Here is a 22,467-nt window from a genome sequence, read left to right on the forward strand (position 1 = left end):
AGTGGGACGCAAACGCTTTCCTGTGCCCTGGACACCTCATTCTCAATATAGTGCAGCTAGCTGACCCACCATCCTTCCCCTCAGACCTGCTGCCTCTGTTATTTCGTTTGCTTCTCATGCCGCCTCTGGGTGGAGAGGACCCAAGGAGGTATTATTCCTGACATCTGGGATGTGAGCTTTCAAGTAGCAGACTGCTGGTTGGTAGTCTCTGCTTCTGCATGCTGTCTCCGTGTTGCTTTAGGTTTTGCCCATTGTAGGAGTGCGGTTTGGGGGTAAATATGACACCTCCTGAAGAGACCCTAGACTGCTGTTGCATCTGCACCCAGTCTTCCCTGTCCTGTCACCATTGTTTGTTTCACGTCATCCAGCCAGGGAAATGGCCCTGTACCATTCCCCAGGCAGGGCCTGATAGGTGCGGTTTCCCTCTCAGCTTCCAGCTCAGATGGCTCCGGCAGTGCTCGCTCGCAGCAGGGTTACCAGGAACAAGGACAGTCAAGTGGTCAGGTGGATAGTTCTTGTAATAGGTTCTCTTTACTTGGCTCTCTTCACCACAAATGTTTATGAATTTGTTTTGGAAATTTATTTAATATCCATTCCTTTGTAAAATTCACGTGTTCTTTGGTTCAAGTTGAACAATTTAGTTTGTGAAAGATGCTGACTTGTCCTCTGTCCCTGTCCCATAGGCTCTGCTGAGCAGCTGCTGAGCCCCGAGTGCTGGAAAGCCACCCTGAGAGCCCTGGGCTGCTGCGCCCCAAGCCGCCAGCAGGGGGCGGCTGCCGCTGAGAGTGCGGCGCTTCAAGGCTCTCCGGACGTTCTCTTGTCAGACGAGCAGGTGTGTAGCTTTAGGCGCCTGACGTTTTTGTCTGTGCATTTCTTTTCCATTGTCTTTGCTTTAAGAGCTCCGTGCTTTTGTTTGTCAGTCACTTGCTTCCCCCACCCCCCTTTGTCTGGGTGTCTTGCGCATCTGTTCAAGAGCAGCCCCGCCTCCCCTCTCCCACCTTAACCCACGGGCTTCTTAACCTCATACCACTGGCTCTTTCGGCCAGGGTTTCATGCAGTGGCCCCCAGGACTCTCGGTTTCATAAATTGTATATGATAGGGGTCTACGTGAAAATTTATTTGAAAGAATGGTTCCTCTGCATTAGAAAAAGTTTGAAATACGATGATTTACTTTTCACGGGTTATACACTGTGCAACTTTATTACAAAATCAAAGCCTTCCATCGCAGTCTACTGTGATAATCTGCTGCAAGTAGATATTCAGTGAGCATTTTTTAAACAAGTCATTCTCTTCCAGGTAATGGAGACTATACAGTGGCTCTCAGACTTTTTTTATAAGCTTCGGTTATCCACGTTGGACTTCAAAAGTTTTGGTTTATTCTCAAAATGGAGTCCTTACATGGATGATATGAAGACACTCTTGGGCTATCTTGTGAAAAGGCTGCTTGACTCAGAAATGGCTTGCTTTGCCCAAGACCCATCTGCTAGCAGCAAAACAGGTAATAGGCCTTGAGTGCAACATGGAGGTGGGTATTTTGACCTTCCATTAGAAGAGACTTTAATGGACACATTAAGAGATTTAACTCTTTGCAATAAAACTATCTGAGTATCAAGCAGAGGAAATGGGAAATATACAGCATAGGTGTGAACCCATTTATGTGTCATACTTATGTTCACATAGGCAATAGGTGCTTGTTTTAGCTTGTCTTCCCCTGCTTTTATAGGGCAGGGTACCAAGAGATAGGTTTCAGTCTCCAACTCTTTCTTTCTATTATTAATGTTGCTAAGAAAGGGCTCCTGAGTATTTAAGCATTGATCTTTAAGAAAATGTATTGTTATAAAATTATCCATGACATTTTGTAGTACAAATTCCATTCAAGAAATTCCACTGTAGCAAATGAAAACATGCGTAGTTACATTAAATGTTTTGTTTTTGATAACATAAGTTTATGAGTATACAGATAAGTAGAGTGTTTCATATAGTGTTATCAATATATTGACAAATGATATGCTTGTTTCTTATCTCTAAAAATTTTTTTTTGTGTGTTAGTGCTGAGATCCTTGCATTCAGTAATCATCCAGCTCTTTAAGCCATGGATCCTGGTTTTAGAGGACAATGAAAGGTACACCGTTCTTCAGATATTCAAGTTCCTGTGAAATTTATAGGCTTAAAGTTCTGATGGTGTTTTTAGGGGTATATTTAAATTTAGAAAATGCTTCTTTACAAAAGAAACCTAAAACATTTTCTGTTTGTGGAGTTTTTAGTCTGGTTGACCAGAGCTGTTCTCTTGATATTAATTTTGAAGCAAAACTGGACAGTCATTTCCAGTTTTCCATGTTAAAGAAGTTGAATGAGTTTTGGTACTTAATTTCAGAAAAACAGATGTTGCTCTCTTTAATTAGGTTCAGATAAAATAACACTAAAAGGATGAGACTAATTTGATCTTATTTAGTTCCTTAGTTATTTTTGGAACTAAGTTGGCTTTCAGTTTAGTGGGTGAGAATTACCCTTTTAACATGAACTCTGATTAAATGAAAGCGTTATTTTGTGAGCATTTGAAAGAGAGGTATAGAGCCCTTCTGAGTCTTTTCCCCCCTAAAAGCATACAGACAAAAGCTAGGTGAACTTGACAGGAGTTTTGTAAAACTTACAACAATGGTAGACATTATAGTATTTAAGGTGTTTTCACACCTGCTGATTAATCTGATTCTGAGACTCAGAAAAATTAAATGTCTTCCTCCTGTCCTACAGCAGTGAGGGCCAGAACTGGGACCACAGCCCTTGCATTATCCCATGCTGCTTTAAGAGCTTCTTGAAGAAAATAGAAAAGGTTCTGGATCTTCACTTTTGCCAGAGGGCTATTCTGAAACAGTCTTCAACTTTCAGGATTTTGTAGTTTATTGAACTGCTGACCATAATGCAGGCTGCCTATTTATTTCTAGGAAGAGTTAATGGAATGTATTTTGATATTGAACTTTCTGGACCAGGTTCAGAAACAAATTTTCATATCAAGAGTTTTTTGTCTGGTTATTTTCTTCATTCATTTTGGACATCTTTTTGCTGCATAAACATTTCTTTGTCCCTTCCTTTCCCTTCCCCTTCTCCTCCCCTTTCTCTTCTTCCCCTTCCTCTCCTTTCCTCTCCCTTCCTCTCCTTCCTCCTCCTTCCCCTTTTCCTTCCCTTTCTCACATTTGAAGCCACCTGACAGTGTATTTCTAAGGCATTTATAATTAAAATGTTTTGTTATGTTGGAATAAAGGTTAGGGAGGAAAGTATATAAAACTATGTGGTTGATAATTATAAGCTACAATTCACCTCTAGGATTTTAAATGTGTTTTAAGGCTACATAATAGTGTTTTCTATGTCTTATGCAAGCCTTATACTCTGGAACCTACAATAATTTAATCATGGTATTTCATTCTAAGTATGTTTTTTCTGTTTGTTTATTTACTTATTTATTTACTTTATTTATTTAAAGCAGCCAGCAATATTATCCCTGGCTGGAGAGTGATGCTGTGGTGGCCGCCAGCATTGTGCAGTTGTTCAGTGACTGCATCGACTGGTTGCATGAGAGTTTTAAAGGTAGGAAGATGTCTGGATGGTTTTCACGTTTTCCTTAAGTCATTCAGTTAATCTTTTGCTCCTGCTTTCGTACTTTATTTAATCTTGTTTTAATTAGGAGGCAGTCTTCTTTGACCAAAGGAAAATCACTCATACAGTATTCAGTGTAAAGTTTGTAACCTCTTACCTTACTTGTGATGTCGTTCAGAATTTCATCAGTGTGGAAAATATGCAGCCTTTCTCTTTCAAATATTGGCAACCCCAGTGGTGGACCTCATTCTGTCTTCTATGACTGTGACTTCTTTTTCATGTTTTCTATCTTTTTGCATTTCATTTGGGGCAAATTCTTGAGGTTTGTGTTTTTTTTTTTTTTTTTTTTTTTTTGCCAATTTACTCAGTGCCTCTATGTCTAATCAACTTTGAAAAATATCTATTGAATTTCTCATTTCAAGTACTAGATATTTTATTTATTTTTTAGATATGCTCTGATTGTTTTTGATGGCATCTGATTTCTTTCTTCTGTTTAAAATTCCAATTTTTATTTCTTTAAAATGTTTAAACACAAAAGTGTGATCTATATGCAACAGTTCCATTATCTGAAGTTCCATTTGGGGGTTGGCTGATGCTGCTTTTGGATGTTCCTTCCAACTCTTATTCTTAGAGGCTTGTTCCCTGTGTATTTTGTAAGTTTGTGTCCTAAGCCTTGTTTAGAGACTTTATCTTGGGAAAGTCTATAAAGACTAGGATGAGGGTGTGTGCCTCCAGAGAAAAGGTGCATTTGTTGCCAGTCGTAACTGTGGTGATTTCTTGGATTGGGTTTCTCACACCACACACTTACATGAAATCAAAGTCCAAACTAAACTTGCAGGCAGTTCTCAGTTATCACAGTAAACCGTTTTTCCTCCCTGAGTCCAAGTCCAGGCTAAGGTAGAAGAGGCGCCTTCTTCCCCTAACTACTCTGTCAGTGAGCTAAAAATCCTCACAAGATCTTGTCTTCTGTCTCCCTGTGCTGTTAAAATCCGGCATTAGCAAATAGTCCCACAGCAACCATGTCTTCAGTATCAGTTTACTATTCTCAGTATCGGTCTCCTAGTTTCTTTGCTTTTGGCTGCTGGTGTTTCTTCCACTGAGTGTACTGAGCTATGCGTTTTCAAAGATGTAATATTTTACTTAGTGTATTGAAATGTTTTGTATTAGGTTTATGAGGATATTAGGTCCACCCAACTCAGATTCTTGCAATAGCTTCCTGTTTTCCTATCTCCAGTTTCTGTTCCTATTTACTAGATTAATTTTTCTAAAATACTATTTATGTCCTAAACTTATTCAGAAACCTAAATGTAATGTTTTAGCTCAACATTCAAATATGTCTGACCCAGTGCATTTCAACATTATGTGATGATTTTTTAATGGAAACATTCTACTCCAGCCATACTGCTGTACTCAGTATTCCCTAAAAGTCCTTGAACCTTCCCTCTGCCCCTCACTTGTGAGGTCACAGAATTTATTTGTGTCTTGGGCTGGGACTAGCTTAGTCTTGTTTTAAGAGATTACCTCCCAAATGTCTTCTACCGTACCTAAAGAAAACTATCTTTTATCCATATTTGAACAGATGTGTCCATCACCCATCTTAAAAGGTTATTAAAAACGTGTTACTATTTCATGCTGTAGAATATATATAATAGACTTTAATTTTCTAAGAGCAGTTTTAGGCAAAATTGAGCAGAAAGTATAGAGTTCATATACCACCCCACTCGCATAGCCTCTCCCATTGTTAATGTCCTAAATTTGTTAGAAACAACAAACTTACATGGACACAACTAATCAGTGTCTTATACTCTGTGCCTATTTGATAAATATTGGTTCAATGAATAACACATGACGTCCTAAAGTCCTCTTTTTAATTTTTGAAAGGCAGACTCTTCTAGCTGCTTTTCTCTATCCAGAATATATATATATATATTCAAGAGAAATACTTGAGCATAAAATTACAGTCACAAAGGCTTTATGTTTCATTTCTTAGTATAAGGGGCAAGCACTCTCATAGGCTCTTGTCTATCTATGTAAAATAAGAAAATGGCTTAAGAACAGGAAAATACAGGAATAACGTCAAGAACTGGTAGCTGCCCTGGCTGGTGTGGCTCAGTGGATTGAGTGCTCGCCTGGGAACCAAAGGGTCACTGGTTCCATTCCCAGTCAGGGTACATACCTGAGCTGTAGGCCAGATCCCCAGTTGAGGGCGTGTGAGAGGCAACCACACATTGATGTTTCTCTCCTTCTCTTTCTCCCTCCCTTCCCCTCTAAGTAAGTAAGTAAATAAATAAATAAATAAACAAACTGGTAGTTAAGTTCAGAGAGAGGAAACCGAATATGCAAAGCAGGATAAAGTATAAAACTGTAGCCTTTTAGCACGATTATTGATCCAGCTCTCTCCTTTTATTTATGAAAAAATGAGGACTGAAAAGCACAATGAATTTTTCTGAGCTGGGCTGGAACTAGAAGTTCATTCTTGTTCTAAGAGATTACCTGCCAGATGTGTCCAACCTATGTATCCATCCTTATCTAAACAAAACTATCTTTTATCCATATTTAAACCACTGCTACCTTTACCCCATCTTAAAAGGTGGTTAAAAACATATGATAATGTTTCATCTATATAGCAGAGTAGCGTAAGGACCGGGAATCTAGGGCACAGGAATGTTAGAAATGATAAATTGACTGGTAACATGCGTTGATGCTCATTTTTTTCAAAAGCGAGTGTTGAGAACCACCATCAGATTTCTGTTCTCACTGTGTGTAGCTCTCTCCTCTGACTATGCTGCATTCCTTTGCATAGAAGCAGAAAGGCGGAAGCCATCTTTTTTAGACTAAGTGCCCCTTACGGTGACATTAGCTCTGGAGGCACTAAGGCAGTTGATTCTTATGAGGATAATACCGAGTGATCCAGGTTGCAGAAGAATGTGAGATTTGTTTTAGAATGACTTACCTGAACGACAGTTAATAGTCTCATTTTACTGCACTGAGGGGTAACGTTTTAGTCATTTGGAACATGTCCCTTTGAGGAATATTGGATGCCTTCAAGGTGCAAAATGAGCCAAGTGCTAAATGCATGAGACTGAATACATGCCGAGGGCCACAGACCAAAGGGATATCTAGAGTAGTTAGGGTTGTGGAAGTATATTTGAGTTAAAAAGCCATCTGTTTAGAAGTTTTGGAGGAAAACTGATTACTCCTTCTATTTCCCACATACCAGCTGCTTATTCCAGTTACCGCAGTAAGTAATTAAAATACCATTCTTTTTTTTTTTTTGTTTAAAAAAATATTTAATTGTAGAGAGAGGGGAGGGAGGGAGAAAGAGAGGGAGAGAAACATAGATATGTGGGAGAGAGACATCGATCAGTTGCCTTTCTTTCGCATGCCTCCTGCCAGGGACCAGGTCGGCAACCCAGGCATGTGCCCTGACTAGGAATCGAACTGGCTACCTTTCAGTTCATAGACTGGCACTTAGTTCTCTGAGCCACACCAGTCAGGGCTAAAATACCATTGTTTATTATTGACCTGCCACTAGTTTTTTTTTCCCCCCTCGTATGTGAAACTGGGTAATTATTAAGAATCTTAGGTTTTAGACTCTAGTTCATATTTGTATGTTTATCATCATCATCATTATTATTATTTTAAAAGCTAAACTAAAACGTCTTGACTGTATTTTCTTTCTGAATTTAGATAAGCTGTTGCCAGGTGATGCAGGAGCCCTTCGGTTACACCTGGTGCATTACTGTGAAGAGTGTACAGCGCCCAAAATGCCGGAGTTCATTCTGTACGCTCTTCATAGTGCCTACCGGAAACTGCCGTGGAGGGACCTGCACCCCGACCAGATGCTCATGGAGGCCTTCTTCAAAGTGAGTCCTTCACTCTCCACAGCCTGGGGAGATTTGGCTTCCAGGGAGCAGCAACCTGTGCTCCCTACACTGTGGGTTTTAGGCACACTTGCCATGTGTGCCAAAGTGGACCATGCCTGCATTCTGTGTGGTCCAGATGGTATTTGTATAACACATCGTTTCATGGAAATCATTTTATAGTGTTGGTGGATAGATTATTGGAAAACATTTATACGACCATTTTTAAAACCCAGGGAAAGATTTTGTCTATAATATGGCTGTCATCCCCTAGACTTGAGTAATATTGTTGTGTGAGTCCATGGTTTAATGACTACATCACACTCTCCTTGGTGTTTTCTGTACGTGCATGTTTTTCTAGGATAGTATCATTAGAACTACATACCAGTAAGTATTCTATTAAAGCAAAAGGTAAATGGGTTCTCAAGCCATTAGTTTCTTTAAGTAGTTATACAGGGAGTAGTTATGTTATAGGAGATAGACATGTAACACCGATGATGCATCATTGTTTAAAGACCTGAAATGACCTGGAGGGGTGCCACTAAGTGTGTGAGTCTTTGCGGTAGAAGCAATAGTTACAAAACACAGGCACGGTGTGTCACATACCAATCAGGAAGTTTTTATTCTAATTTTCTAATTTTAAAACCATTTATTATCTTCATTTTATATGATTGTTTCAGTTTATTTGTTCATAGTCATCAGTTCATTTGTGTTTACTCTTAATTTAATGTCACACTTATTATTGAAACACCATTGCTTTAATTACTACAGGCCCAGTTACTTATGACAGTTAGTAAAAGGTACTGCAGTCCTTTAGTGCTTTACATGTAAACCTAGCCAGCGCTGCTCTCGTCAGCCACCCCTCTGTAACTCTGGCAAAAGGTGAGGACAGTTGTCTTCAAGAAATACAAGGTCAGAAGGATTATATAGCTAGGCTGAGTATGGGAGAGGGGCACTAAGTAGATATTCATTACTATAAATATGGAGCTGTAAGATGGCATTTAAGGGAGAAAGCAGCCTTAGCTATATGAAAGACTAAATAGAACAGTCTGTAAAGGGATACTGTAGACTCTGTGTCTCTAGGAGTTTTCGTTTAATAATAGATGATCCGGACATGTCCAGAGAATGGGAACGTTTTAGTTCTTTGTGCCCTGTTGGTGTAATAAGGTATATTTTTTGAGGGGGTTGAGAGGATATGTTATAAAAGAGGATTAAGAATCATATTCTGTGTATATACATGACCCATGGACACGATCTAAGGGGGGGGGATTGCTGGTGGGAATGCAGGTACTGGGTGGAGGAGGGCAAAGGGGGAAAAATTGGGACAACTGTAATAGCATAATCAGTAAAATATATTTAAAAAAAGACTCATGTTCTAAAAGGAAAAAGGATTAAGTAGTTAGCATGGTATAATGATGGTGGTAATGGGACGACATAAACCATCACCAAATTGTATTGATTGTGATTTTATAAATGGAGTAGAGCTACTTAATCTTTATTTTGAAAGGAAAAATTTATAGCTAGCCATGTTGTATTTTAAACAGACTTGAAATAGGCTATTAGATAACTTTGACATTGATGATATACTTTATAATACATGCCACCCCCCAGATCCCTAATAATGTTAAATAGAATTTAAGTAAATATTGTCACAAAAAAATTATAAAGACTAATGATATGGAGACATTTTTGTAACATAACATTACATTAAAAAGGCAGTTTAACACGTATTTACTGATATAATAGGTCTCAAGTATGGTTCCAGGATCAGCAGTGTCAGTACCACCTGGGAGCTTGTTAGAAATGCAGATTTCTGTACCCACCCCAGACGTAGGGAAGTGAAAAATTCCAGGGTGGGAGCCCACAGTCTATGGTTTATAAGTCTTCAGGTGGTTCTGAGACACACTTTGCTTAGGGGACTATTGACTAGTGGATCTCAGGCTTCGTTATATCCCAGCCCACCTGAAGACTGCGACAGGCCCCCCAGCACCAGTGTCTCTGGCAGGGATTTGCCACCTGGTTAGACCTGGGGAAGCTCATTCCTCTTCTGCTAAGAATTAGTAGAATAAGCAACGAGCTCCAGACAGGCTACAAAATGTACACACACTGATCATGGAATAAAAGATTCTTAACTCTGCATCTCTGGAGGGTAGGATTATGCATGACTTTTATAATCTGGAAAAGATGTTATTTTTAAGAATAAAATTCAGTAAACATCAGTTTATATATATTTCCAAGATGCAGAGATAGCTTAAAGCAAAACATTGGCTTTAATTTGTTTTCTTTTAGGTGGAACGGGGAAGCCCCAAGAGCTGCTTCTTATTTTTGGGGTCTGTCCTCTGTGAAGTTAATTGGATCAGTGTGCTCTCTGATGCCTGGAGTCCCAGTCCCCTCCCAGAGACCCGGAGCATGGTGGTCTGCCTCCTTTTTATGATGATCTTATTGGCAAAGGAAGATCAACTGGTTGACCAACCAGTAAGTTTGGAGAGTCTATGGTGAAGCTTGGCAAGGCCGCTGGGATCCTCACTGTATGAAGCTGCCGTTCACCAGTTGTTTCCCTGATCCCTCCTCTGTCTCTCAGTGTGACTGTGCTCAGCTTAGGGATGTCCCCTTAACTAGATGCCTGGTTTTCTTAGATAGTTCATAATCTAACTGTAGATTATGAAGGGAACCACACTGAGTCAGAATATAAAAATCAGTTTTATTTTACATCTCATTAATTGCTACTTCTAACACCAGATCAGATAGTTCCTTTGAAAATTGGGTTCTGAATACTTTCAAAACACTTACTGTGTTTTTGCCAAGACTTTGTTACTTTCCCAAGTACACCGAACTTGAATAGATACTTATTGGACATCATAACTGTTCTATGCTGATTATCAAATAGGCTATCTTAGAGGTCACTTCAGAGACTAACTAGAGACACATTTCTGGAAAAATGGGAGCTCTTGAACTAAACTATTTTATTTTTAGGATTCGCCTCTGCTTAGTCTCCTTGGGCAGACAAGTTCACTGTCATGGCATCTTGTGGATACTGTGTCATATCAGAGTGTGCTAGGCTATTTCAGCAGCCATTACCAGCCAGCCATCCTCCTGGCAAAGGATGCCTCTGCTGAATTAATCGTGAAGCTCCTAAAAGTGACTGCAGGCCTTTCTATTCCTACTGACAGCCAGAAACATCTTGTAAGTTGAGTGGCTACTTTAAAAGGGAGAGAGTGTTCTTCAGGGCTGGTAATAGCATAAGTGGTACTGAGGACAGCCTTGAACTCTGATACTGCTCATCAGAAAAAGTGGGAGGGTATCTATCATATGTGCTCATATTTTGGCCTCTCGGATCTTTCAGTTTTATTTATCTCTTTTGATAAGCCTTTATTTACTAGCAGCATCACAGGCCAACAAGAAAGAGGCCAAAAGGATTATGCTATAGTGCTCTGAAAGCCATTGGCAGCAGAATGGCAGGGAAGTGATGAGATTGGGGTCTGAAAAACTCAAGTCTGCAACTCACTGCCATTCTGATCTTGGTTTGCTCAGCTGAATTGGAAGTAATACCTTGCCTTAAAGTGTTGTGAGGATTAAATTAGATAATGAACATAAACATTTTGGGGAAAGTTCTTGATAAGTAATTAGTGTGTAGTTAATGTTTTACGTAGTGAAAAAGGAAGAGTATTCAACCTGAATTTGGGGGGATGCAGGTTCTAGTCTAAGTATCACTACAGAGTTGCACACCCCTTAGACACACTGCTGTGGCTTCCTGCTGTGTCCTCTGTGCTCCTTGCCACAGCGGTCAGTGCAGTGCGTGCTCCTAGGGAATATTCAGCTACCACTGCATGCATGGGTTTGTTTGAATGATTTTTTTTTTAATTGTTAGGATGCAGTTCCAAAATGCCGAGCCTTCATTCATCAGATGGTTCAATTCCTCAGCTCCCTGGAACAAAATGGAAAAATCACCTTAGCCGTTCTAGAGCAGCAAATGTCTAAGCTCTTAGATGATATCATTGTCTTTAACCCACCTGGTAAGTGACCACTGGGAGATCATGTATATATTCAGTCAGTGAATTCCTGTCGTCTGTAAGGCATGGTGACATCAGGACAATGGTCAAGATACTGTCATTTCTCTGTCGAGAGAAGCAGTGGTTAGAGGTGACTGGACCCTAGGGACACTGTTCTCTCAAAATGGAGGCGGGGGTGGGTCATGGAGGGGGAGGCATGAATGTGAAGAACTGGAGGAGGGTGGATGTTGCCAGGCACTAGTGTGAGGCTAACGGAACTGAAGGCTAAGATGGATGACTGGATTGAATGATTGGGAGATAACAGGCGACTGGGAGCAGCATTCTTGGCTATTTCGGCTTTCTAAGAGGGCACTTCAGAATCACCTGTAGACTTAGAAAGAAACTGTGGGAGAATGTGTGCTCCAGCAATTTGATGGACTAGACATCCTGGTTGCCTCTTCTGCTGAAAAGAACTAGAAATGTTGGATAAAATGTTCTCAAGAACCCACAATTAAACTTATCAAAGAAGTGGCAGAAGATCTCAAGAGGTCAGGAACTAAGTGAGAGGAAGAACCTGTATAAGTGGATGGAGTACCAGGTGGCTTTCACCTTGCAGTCATCTGCGAGCCTCCTTAGGATCTGGTGGATGTGTCTTCTTTCAGCAGCAGCAGAGCGATCACAAGTATATGGCTTGAGTTGCAAGAAGGAGTAATGAGAAAGCAGTAAAATGTGGGTACATGTAAACAAAGGCTGCCTGCATAAAACTACAATAATCATGCCTTTAGGGGTTTGAAAAGCAAAAGCTAAAATTAGGTTATATGACCACTGGTATATCTGTGTTAGGAAGGATGTCGAATTAAACTAAGGTTTTAGTATTGATTGAGAGCATCAAGAAATTGATGAAACTGACACCTTGATTAAAATGTAAATGTTAAACAGTCTGAGAAATTCACCAATAGAAATAAAATGTATGATTTCTAATCTAGCAGAGGGAGATAAAAAGGATCCAAAGATGGCAAAAAAAAAAAAAAAAAAAAAACCATGGAGAGGCTGAGAAAAATAACCAAAATAAGATGATAAAGTTAAAATACATCAGTAATTGTAAGGGGACTGATGTTCAGGTTAAAGGGACTGTCAGACTGGATTAATAAGCATCACCACCCTGCTTTCAATTGTTTATAAGAAGTACATGAAAAGCTTTTCGTAAGGCAACCATATCAGGCAAATATTAAAATAGAAAGCTGGCATAACTGTCTTAATATTAGACAGATAGGACTATAAGGCAGAAAGCAGTACAGAGCCAGATGTTCTCTAATGTGTTTTCCTGAAGCTGCATGACAAAAAAATAAAAAATCAGAAGCATTAGTAGAGATAAAGAGAGTCATTGGAAATTGATAAAAGGTTCAGTTCACAAGGAGGATATAATCTCAACTTGTCTCTAATAACAGTATCAAATGCATAAAGTGAAAATTGACAGAACTAGGAAGAGAAATGTCAGATTCACTCACAGTGAGATTTTGACACATGTCTCACAGTGATTGATAGATCAAGTAGACAGAGAATCAGCAAGACTGTAGGCAGTCTGAATAGCACAGCTGGATGTGATGGGCATGTAGAGAATGATGTGCCCGTTTCATATAGATACTGTAGGTATGGAAGAAGATAATGCACCTAAAGTTTAGCACCAGCTTGGCGTGTCAGAGCGTGCAGAGAATGTTAAAAGAAAAAAAGAAAGAAAAATTCGAGAGCAGTACTGGAGAAACTTTTAGAGTTGATCATGCAATTGGGCCATGAAGTTTGAGTAATAGCTGAGCAGGCAAAGGAGAGAAGGGTGTTCTAAAAAGATCTTAATCAGAAGGATGATGGGATCAGGTCTGATTTTTAAGAAAACATTTGTTGGCTCTGTTGATGATTAATGTGAAGGGGAGAGGCTGAGATCTGTTAGGCTTATTGCAGTCGGTTTTTTATTCCCATGAGTCATAATTAAAAGGTAAATTAAAATTGCTATTCAGCTGACATTCAGACATAAACCTTTGAAGTGCTTGCTTGATTATAAATAGGTCTTACAGTGACAATTAAATTAGGGTTTATTTAATGTTGTGCAAGTGGGTGAATTTGGGCTGATGAGTGCAATGAGTAATACCTCCCTGCTCCCATCGACATGCGTACTGATGCCGCAGTGTGAGAAAGCCACAACTCCATTCCATTAAAAAAAGTGTGTACCCTACTCCAGGAGAGCTAGAAGTAGCTGGCAAAAAGTATAAATAGTTTCTCCACGCACTCTCAGTGAAATGGAGTCTCTATTTTCAAATGTAGAGAAGGAATCTATCTTAGTAATTGACTCATTTGCAGTTATCTTGTTAAATGAATTTGCTCTTTTTCTTGTGTGCTATTCTCTCTTTACATCTTAATTTTTTGAAAGACCCATTTATATTACTAGTCTGTCTTTTTCTTAAAAAAGACAAAAAACAAACCAAAAAAACAAAAACAAAACCAAACAACAACCTGCTATTAGGGGCCTTTAAGAAGGTTTTCCACCTTTTATATTTCATTTTAAACAATAACTGTTATGTGTAAATCCCTCTAGAATCAACAGCTTTGGCAGTGGAGGGTGGGGCGGAAGTACTGTTTCTAATTAGTTTATCAAATGACTGCTGAGATCTATGTATTTGGTTTTCCAAATGCGCAAAGTTTGGGAAATAATGACTAGTTAAGCCTTTCTGATAAGTTCCTCTTTCACACCAGCTTATGTCTGTTTATTAAAAGTGTTGCTTGGCCATGCTGCTGTACCCAAGGATCTTGCAGTAGTAGTTCCTGCTTTGCTCTTAGAAAGTACTTATGTGCCACATCCTGTCCTTAAAAGCTGAGTATCACCCAGAGTCTTCTTTCTGGTCTGTGAGATCAGCCAGAGAATTGTCAAATTTGCCTGGAGAGCAGCTGAGATGAAAGCACTGTTCCTTCGATCATGTGCATCACCTTTCCAGCAGCCTTTCACGAGTGTGTGTGTGTGTGTGTGTGTGTTCTCCTTCAGACGTGGACAGCCAGACCCGCCACATGGCCCTCAGCAGCCTCTTTATGGAAGTCCTAATGATGATGAACAACGCAACTATTCCAACGTCAGAGTTCCTCCGGGGCAGTATCCGGACCTGGATTGAGCAAAATGTGCACGGGCTGGTGGTTCTGCCCCTTCTCACTGCAGCCTGCCAGAGCCTGGCTTCTGTCCGCCACATGGCTGAGACCACAGAAGCCTGCATCACTGCCTACTTCAAAGAAGGTGTGGGGACCGTCACCTCATGCTCAGTAAATGTTGATGTTTCAGAATATATTTTGTCTTTTTCATAAAGATCTGCAGTTAGCATGAGAACCTGTGATCCATGTCTGTTGGTACAGTCACGTTTCGAACCTCGAATTCATTTGATTGGTTTTGGAGTATCATATCAACACTTCCATGATAGACAAATCGGGGGTGTCACAGGCCCAGTCACAGTCCTCAGAGAAAATGTTGTAAACCACAATCTATAGAGTAGTGACCCACTATATTAATTTTCTCTTAAAATGAGTTTTCATAAGGTTCCTTTTATTGTTTCCCTTCATCACATCTTGTAAACCATTATGAAGGTCACCCCCGACTCCCGACCCTGACCACCTTGCTTTTATCTTTCTTACTGTTTATCTCTAAACTCTCACATTCTGGAAACAACCTGATCTGGTTAAGAAGAATTGCTCAGAAGAGCACTTCTCAATTCATGGCACACACATCATGGTGCAGCAGGGAGTGAGGAAGAAGGGTGCTGGAGTGAGCGTGCCAGGACGTGCCGTCCTCTGCTCTTGTCGGCAGCCTGTGACTCCCCATGGGAGGTGCTGTGCATATCACCTCCTGCTAATTCCCCCCAAAGAATTGAGAGCCATGAGAACTGTTTGTGTTACTAAAAAAAAAAAAAATTTTTTTTTAATTTGTGAAACATTTCCAGGGATTTTTGTTGAGATATGAGTGAAACTAAGCATGAGTAAAAATAAGAGTAATGATTTCCCTTGGGAATGCATTAGTATGCATGACATAAACAGTATTAACGTTAGCACTTTTAGATGGCTAGGTCAAGCAGTGTCTACATGTGACTTTAATCACCATAATATGATGAGAAAGGTGATTTATAGAAATGCAACCCTGAATTCTGATTTCTTAACCCTCTCTAGTGACTAGCCAGGACACAGGCATTTAGCACGAGCGCTTTCCAGTCTAAGCTGCGAGGCACGTTTCACTCCTGTGGCCTGTGGGGCCACTGTGGGCAGTTTTCTTGACGTGAAGCTTAAAATGAAGAGATTTATTAGAGCAGTCTCATAATTTGAATCTGGCTTTTATTTTGTTGTCTCCCCTTGGTGTTCTTTTCTTAGGCTCCAGCAATCAGATTTTAGGATGGGGCCCCATTCTGGTGTCCCTTCAAGTTCCTGAGCTCACCATAGAAGAATTTCTGCAGGAGTGCCTGTCCCTTGGCAGTTACTTGACTCTTTATGTCTACTTGCTGCAGTGTTTAAATAGCGAACAGACGCTGAGGAATGAAATGAAAGTGCTGCTCATCGTAAGCAAGTGGTTGGAACAGGTGTACCCGAGGTGGGTTGGCCCTCTGGCTGCTGGGTCAGACCCACTGGGTTTGGATAATGAGGAGTGTGGGGTTGAAGTAAGCGCTCATTTCAGTGCGTAGAACCAAGGGAAGCAGAAACAAACAAGGCTGTGAGTGAGGTACAGGACACTTTTTAAAGAAAGATTTTTACTTGCACATGCTAATTTTCTGAGCAGATTTTTTTATTTCCTGAAACAGACATTTTGAAGCACCAACCTTTTGCTCTCGTATCAGTTCAGTAGCAATAACAATGTTTACCTGACAAGGTTGTTAAGAGGATTATGTGAAAGAACATAACGCTCGTACACGGTGTCTGGCTTGTCATAAGTGTTCAGTCAGTGGTAGCTGTTATAATCTCCTTACGTTATTAACGTTGTTACCCATTAACTTAAGCTTTAAAAGTACGAAATGCCCCTTACCCTTAAAACTCAAATATGAGTAAAAAAATCCACTCCTAATTTTGTTTTCTTCCTGGGCCTCCCGCCAGGTCTGTGCAGGAAGAGGCAAAGCTGTTCTTGTGGTGGCACCAGGTCCTCCAGCTGTCCTTGATTCAGATGGAGCAGAATGATTCAGTCCTGACAGAATCTGTCATTCGAATTCTGCTCATGCTTCAGAGCAGGCAGAGCCTGTTGGCCGAGGAGAGGCTCAGCTCCGGGATTCTGGGGGCAATTGGGTTTGGCCGAAAATCACCCCTGTCTAACAGGTAAGGAAGCACCTGCTGCTGTTCTTCTAAGTGGGCTTCAGTGTGCACCTACCTAGGGTTTGTGATACTTTAGTAGGTTTTTGACATAATGGCCTAGGTTTCCCTCAAAGTCTTAAGGGAAGAAAATGATCAAAGCCTGGACTACATCTTCTTTTAAAAATCATTTATATTTTTCTCATTTTAAAACAATTTTGTTTTTACATTCAAATAATGTTTTTTTAGTAGTGTTTCATATTTTAACTATGTAACCTGACCACACTACTGATTTCTTTCTGCCTTGAAGCTAGTGTGTGGGGTTAGGTTAAAATACCCCTCCTTGTCAGCTGCTTCACTGCAGGCATTTTATCAGAGTAATCCAGGTTCCAGGCAGGATACAGTCTACTAGAACTGTTAAGTCAAGATGAGTTAAAGTTAACTGATAAGAAGGGAAAGCAATGAGAAACAAGTCTAGATTTTTGTTGCTAAAAATTCCAAAGGTATGAAAGAATTTGCCATTAGCCTCTCATTTTATCTCCTAATACTTATTCTGGTTTTGTTTAAAGCCCTTATCAGTGTTGGAAAGAATTCTCATACCATTCTGATGTCCGCATTCTTGTGGAATAGCTCATCCTGTTGCAACTTTGGGAACCACTTAATTCAAACCGGTTAACATTATGTTTCTTTGTTTATGGTAGAATTTATCGGACTGTGCAATTATGATTCACTAATATTCTGGTAAAATACATGTAACCTAAAATTTATCATGGTAACCATTTTAAAACATACAATTAAGTGGCACTTAGTATATTCACAATGTTGTTGCAACCATCACCACCAATCTAGTTCCAGAATGTTTTCATCACCCCAAATGGAAATCCTATACCCAGTAAGCCGTCACTCCCCATTCTCTTCTCCCCCAAGTCTCTGGCAACCACTAATTGACTTTCTGACTATGTATTTCCTATTCTAAGCATGTCATATAAATGGAATAATGTATAATAATACAGGGTGTGGCAAAAGTAGGCTCATAGTTGTGAATACACAGAACAGTTTATTTTGTTACTACTATTCATTAATTATTGTATTATTTTTCATGTGAACAACTGTGAACCTACTTTTGCCACATCCTGTTTGTGGCCTCTTGTTTCTGGCTTTTCTCAGCATAAAATTTCAAGACTCATCCATATTTTAGCATGTATCAATGCCCCATTCCTTTCTATGACTGAATAACATTCCATTGTATGGATACACCACGTTTTGTTTATCCATTCATCAGTTTATAGGCATTGGGGGTTTTCTATCTTTTGGCTGTTGTGAACAATGCTGTTATGAAATTTGCTTGCAAGTTTTTGTTAGAACACTTGTTTTTAGTTCTATAGGGTATATAAACCCAGGAATGGAGTTGCTGGGTCATATCATTGCTCTATGTTTCACTTAGCGAGGAACTGCCGGACCTACCCACAGCACCTGCACCATTTTTTACATTCCCACCAGCAGTGTTGGAGAGTTCCAGTTATTCTGCATCTTGCCAATACTTTCATTCATAGATCTGAATTATGCTCACATTGTTTGGGTGGTAATAATGAAAGGGAAGATTAAGGTTCCTTCTTGTTCATACTTAAGAGTTTCCTGAAGAGGCTAAAAACAACAGTAGGTATGGAAATGTGTTAGTCCTATTTCTTTAATAGGAAATACAGTATTATTTTAAAATGCTTACTTTAATAGTCATTTCCTTCTGACCTCTCCCTAATCCCTAGGTTCCGAGTGGTTGCCCGAGGCATGGCCGCCTTCCTTTCAGTTCAGGTCCCTGCTGAGGATCAGATTCGTTTGAAACCTGGCTCTGAATTATACCTCACCCCAAAAGCTCAGCAGGTCAGTAGAAACTGCTTTACAATGAAGGAGTAGATGTTCTCCATCTGGCCTAGGAGGCGAGGAGGTGGGCCAGGTGGCAGCTGCAGTCTTCACACATAGTGCATGTTGATGTGCAGGGAAATGGGGACCACATGTACCTTCCTCAAACTCTAAGCCACATTTTATGGAGGGTCTTGCAATATTACCATTGTGGAAGAAGCAAGGCCACAGGCAGGCCAGCCTGGGATAGAATTTGGTTTGATGCATGACCTGCTACATGCGAAAGGCTGGGACTGGCACAGAGGAGGTGACCACAGCTGAGAACGATGGAGGTTAGTTGAGCTTTTATTTGAAACCAAGGAAATAGTTCCTGTTTTGTGAATCTGGAGGCTGACCACTGTCAGCTGATGTTGGAATAACTTGACATGGACAAAATGGTACCTGTGAGAGATTATAGTTTGTTCTAAAATTATAGGGCGCCACATGGCAGCGGTCCCATTCCTGTAACTATTGTCACCTCTCATGATGCTGGCCAGGTACAAAGGTATGCAATATAAAATGATGGCTGCATTCTTGAGTGCTTACTACATGCCAGGCACTGTTCTAAATTTGAATTCACTTGATGCTGATGAGTTAGTTTTAATTTATTTAATCCTCGTAACAACTTTATAACATAGGAACTTTTATTATCCTAGTTTTTGTTGGTAAGGAAATGGAGACAAAGAGGATACTGAGTGCTGGAGCTGGGATTTGGGATTCACTTGGCCAGACTGGCTCCACACTCACACTCTTGCCACTCTGCAGTACGGTCCCTGTTAATGGTAACCCCTTAGACCCCTTAGCTCTTCTTCTGCAGCTTTGTAATGTCCTGGGCAGCCATATTCAGGCAGTATCTTGGTTATTAAGAGCTAAGATGAAGCAGCACAATCAGCAGGCTCTTCACCACCATCTTGGTTTATACAATGCCCGAGACTTGTCATGAACTCACTAGACAATTGCTGTTTGAATCCCTGTGCCTTACGAGAACCATCCCAAGTTGGCAGATGAGTCTCCCTGTTGTACAGTCAGTGGGATGCATTGCAGGGTTTATTTGAGAAGTCTACTCTTCTCCTCTGGCCACCAGTACCTGGAACATGGCTTTTGATTTAACTGTGGCCACCAGGTGTCTCAGGTCTTGCCTTTCTGTCTGCATTTCTTTAGACTTATCAAAGTACCCATGCATACCTGTCATCAGGATTTTTAGACTTGAAAAGTCATCTTTTTATAAAATGATTACTCTTAGGCAAACTTTCATAGTAGACCACGTTGGGGACTAACGTTAAAAAAAGAAATGGGAGAGAGAGAGAGATGTATGGACAATGTGGTGGGAGGTGTGCTTGTCCCCATCGATTCCTGTTCTTGGATTGACTGTTCACATAGCACTTAGCCTAGTACCAAAATTCTTCCAGTTGTTTTTTTTCAACCCTAGATTCTGTCTTCAGCTGCCTGGTAATTTATTTCTAAGATGCCAGTTCCGTTTACTATCCTCAAAAAATCTCCCTTCTTGCCTTGACTGGAGTGGCTCAGTTGGTTGGGTGTCGTTCCGTGAAGTGAAGGGTTGCTGGTTCGATTCCTAGTTGGGCTACATGCCTGGCTTATTGGTACAGTTCCCTGTCTGGGCACGTGAGAGAGGCAACCAATCGATGTTTCTCCTCCTCTTTCTCCCTCCCTTACTTTCTCTCTCAAAATAAATACAATATTAAAAAATCATCTCCCTTCTTATTTACTGAGCCAAACAAATTTTATCTTCTAATCTATATTCTCTAGTGCAGAGGTCTTCATAAATTGGGTCAGTGGGGAGTGGGGGACTTCATGGCTCTCATTCAGAATCCTTAGGGTGGGTAGGTTTGTATAGTTGGAAAATAAAATTCCTGAGAACCATAGTCTGACTTTTTGTTTGTTTTCTTCAAAAATAGTCTTTTTTTCCTCTTCTCCCTCTATGAAGGAAAGAAAAAATAAAATTATAGAATTAAAGATGTTTTCTTTATTCCATAAGAGAGTCACGGGAACATTTTAGTCCTTTCTGTGGGCATTAGCTGGAGGGATCTGTACTTCTATGCTTGTTGACTAACAGAATGACCTCTTTGCTTAACCTCAGCAGCACTTAGCCACTGGTTTCTTCTGAATTTCATTCAGTTAGACAGTTTACTATGACAATATTATGTAACCTAAGAACAAACCCAACAGCAAATTAAATAGGCCTCATAGGCAGCTGGTGCCTGTGAGTTCCGCCTGAGGCTGCAGGAAGAGAGGCAGCCAATGAGCTGGTGGAGAGGGCTCCGCGGCAGGCACTGGTGGGAGGACAGGCAGTGTGGCTGTCACTGTGGCTCTGTGGGGAAGGGCTGGGCAGTAGCACAGGCCAGGAAGGGGGAAGGCTGTATGTAGAAAGTGGTAAAAGCCCCAGAAGCTTGGGGTGCTGGCCTTCTTTTGCGTGTGGTTAATCAGTGCCTGCCGTTGGGACTTCTAATTTCAGTTCCATAGCTTACCCAGAGGTTCACGGTTCTACCAGATGATAGCAGCAGGTGTGGCACACCTGCTGGAGTCAATTACATGCATCTAGGTGGTTAACCCTCTTGTCTTCCATGTCTTTTAGGCTCTGAGTGCACTCGAGTCCTTGACATCCAGTAAGCAGTATGTTGAATACCAGGATCAGATATCGCAAGCTGCACAGTTTATAAAGCATCCTGGCCATTGCCTCCAAGATGGGAGAAGCTTCCTGGCCCTTCTCGTTAACCGTCTCTATCCAGAAGTGCATTATTTGGACAATATACGATAGCAATGCTGAGGCTCTTGAAAAACCCACTGCTGTTTATGTTTACATTTACCTTTGCTGTTGCACAAGTAACTTCAGTTTCACTGCGGAGCTCAGTTTGGCCAATGAAGTGGTTGACTGAGATGCAAGTCAGAAGCACTAGATATTTCTGTTGTGCATGTGCGTGTGTGTGTGTGTGTGTGTGTGTTAGCTCTTAAAACTTTCCATGGACTTTTCAGTTTTTATTTTTATCCAACAAGATAAACTTACTAAGTTCCACTTGGGGACAGAGCTACTCACAGTTCCCGAATATCCTAATCATTTTTCAAGGGCCCAGGATGGGGTTTTCTGTCTGTTTCCACTTCTGTCTTCTCCTGTTTTCTTTAAATGTCAAGACTCCCGTGCCAGATCTAACTAATTTGGGGATCATGTAGAACCCTCACTTTTGAACCCCATTTGTGTGTTTTCAAAGTAAAACAAGCTTTGAAAATTTTTGCATTTCTCAAGTATGGGAAATACATCTACTCAAAGGCATGTTATTTCTCTCAGGGGGGAGATAAGAATGCTGAATTGAAGTAAGTCATCGTCTAAAATGTGACCACTTGATCCTGAGTATAATGGACAGCCGAGATGGTGACCAGTACATTTCCATTCACCCTGTGTCCTCATGGAGAAGGAGCCATCCGTCTAAGTTGGGGGTGGCACGCTGAGAGTCTGATGAGCCTACTGGTCACAGATGTGTTTTGTTTGGTCCATATGGGTGGAGAATGTAAACAGGGATCACTCAGTATAGGCATGCACTCCCTTTCATTCTATCGCAGCCCATCACTCATTCACATCACTTACCTGGCCCCTGTGGGCATTGTAGGTTTGCAACTCCTTATAGACATCAAGTTAGATATCTGAAGGCCCTGTTGGAGAGAGAGAGAGAGAGAGAGAGAGAGAGAGAACTTGGTTCTCTGTTCCCTGCTTGTTTCTTCTTTCCCTTTGAAACTGAAATAAAGTTAGCAAACCTATTGAAACACTGGTCCATGGAAACCAGGTCAGGTCAGGAGACTTGACTGAAAATTGGCTTTTTTTT

The 22,467-nt window shown here is 40.7% G+C and overlaps 1 protein-coding gene across 1 annotated transcript in view; it reads left to right on the forward strand.

Moving 5' to 3' along the window:
* Positions 1–22,467, forward strand: part of EPG5 (ectopic P-granules 5 autophagy tethering factor) — a 94,110-nt gene extending 71,643 nt beyond the window's left edge. The window contains exons 32-44 of the mRNA XM_090285570.1: positions 684–832; positions 1,297–1,498; positions 2,050–2,122; positions 3,479–3,582; positions 7,282–7,457; positions 9,744–9,929; positions 10,428–10,637; positions 11,323–11,467; positions 14,475–14,717; positions 15,836–16,052; positions 16,550–16,765; positions 18,502–18,616; positions 21,228–22,467. Coding sequence (XP_090141696.1) covers positions 684–832; positions 1,297–1,498; positions 2,050–2,122; positions 3,479–3,582; positions 7,282–7,457; positions 9,744–9,929; positions 10,428–10,637; positions 11,323–11,467; positions 14,475–14,717; positions 15,836–16,052; positions 16,550–16,765; positions 18,502–18,616; positions 21,228–21,410 — 2,219 coding nt within the window. The 3' untranslated portion in view covers positions 21,411–22,467. The remainder of the gene's footprint in view (positions 1–683; positions 833–1,296; positions 1,499–2,049; positions 2,123–3,478; positions 3,583–7,281; positions 7,458–9,743; positions 9,930–10,427; positions 10,638–11,322; positions 11,468–14,474; positions 14,718–15,835; positions 16,053–16,549; positions 16,766–18,501; positions 18,617–21,227) is intronic.

Source organism: Furipterus horrens, unplaced genomic scaffold, assembly GCF_987537825.1.
Source record: "Furipterus horrens unplaced genomic scaffold, mFurHor1.1.pri manual_scaffold_8, whole genome shotgun sequence".
In the NCBI taxonomy this organism is placed as follows: Eukaryota; Metazoa; Chordata; class Mammalia; order Chiroptera; family Furipteridae; genus Furipterus; species Furipterus horrens.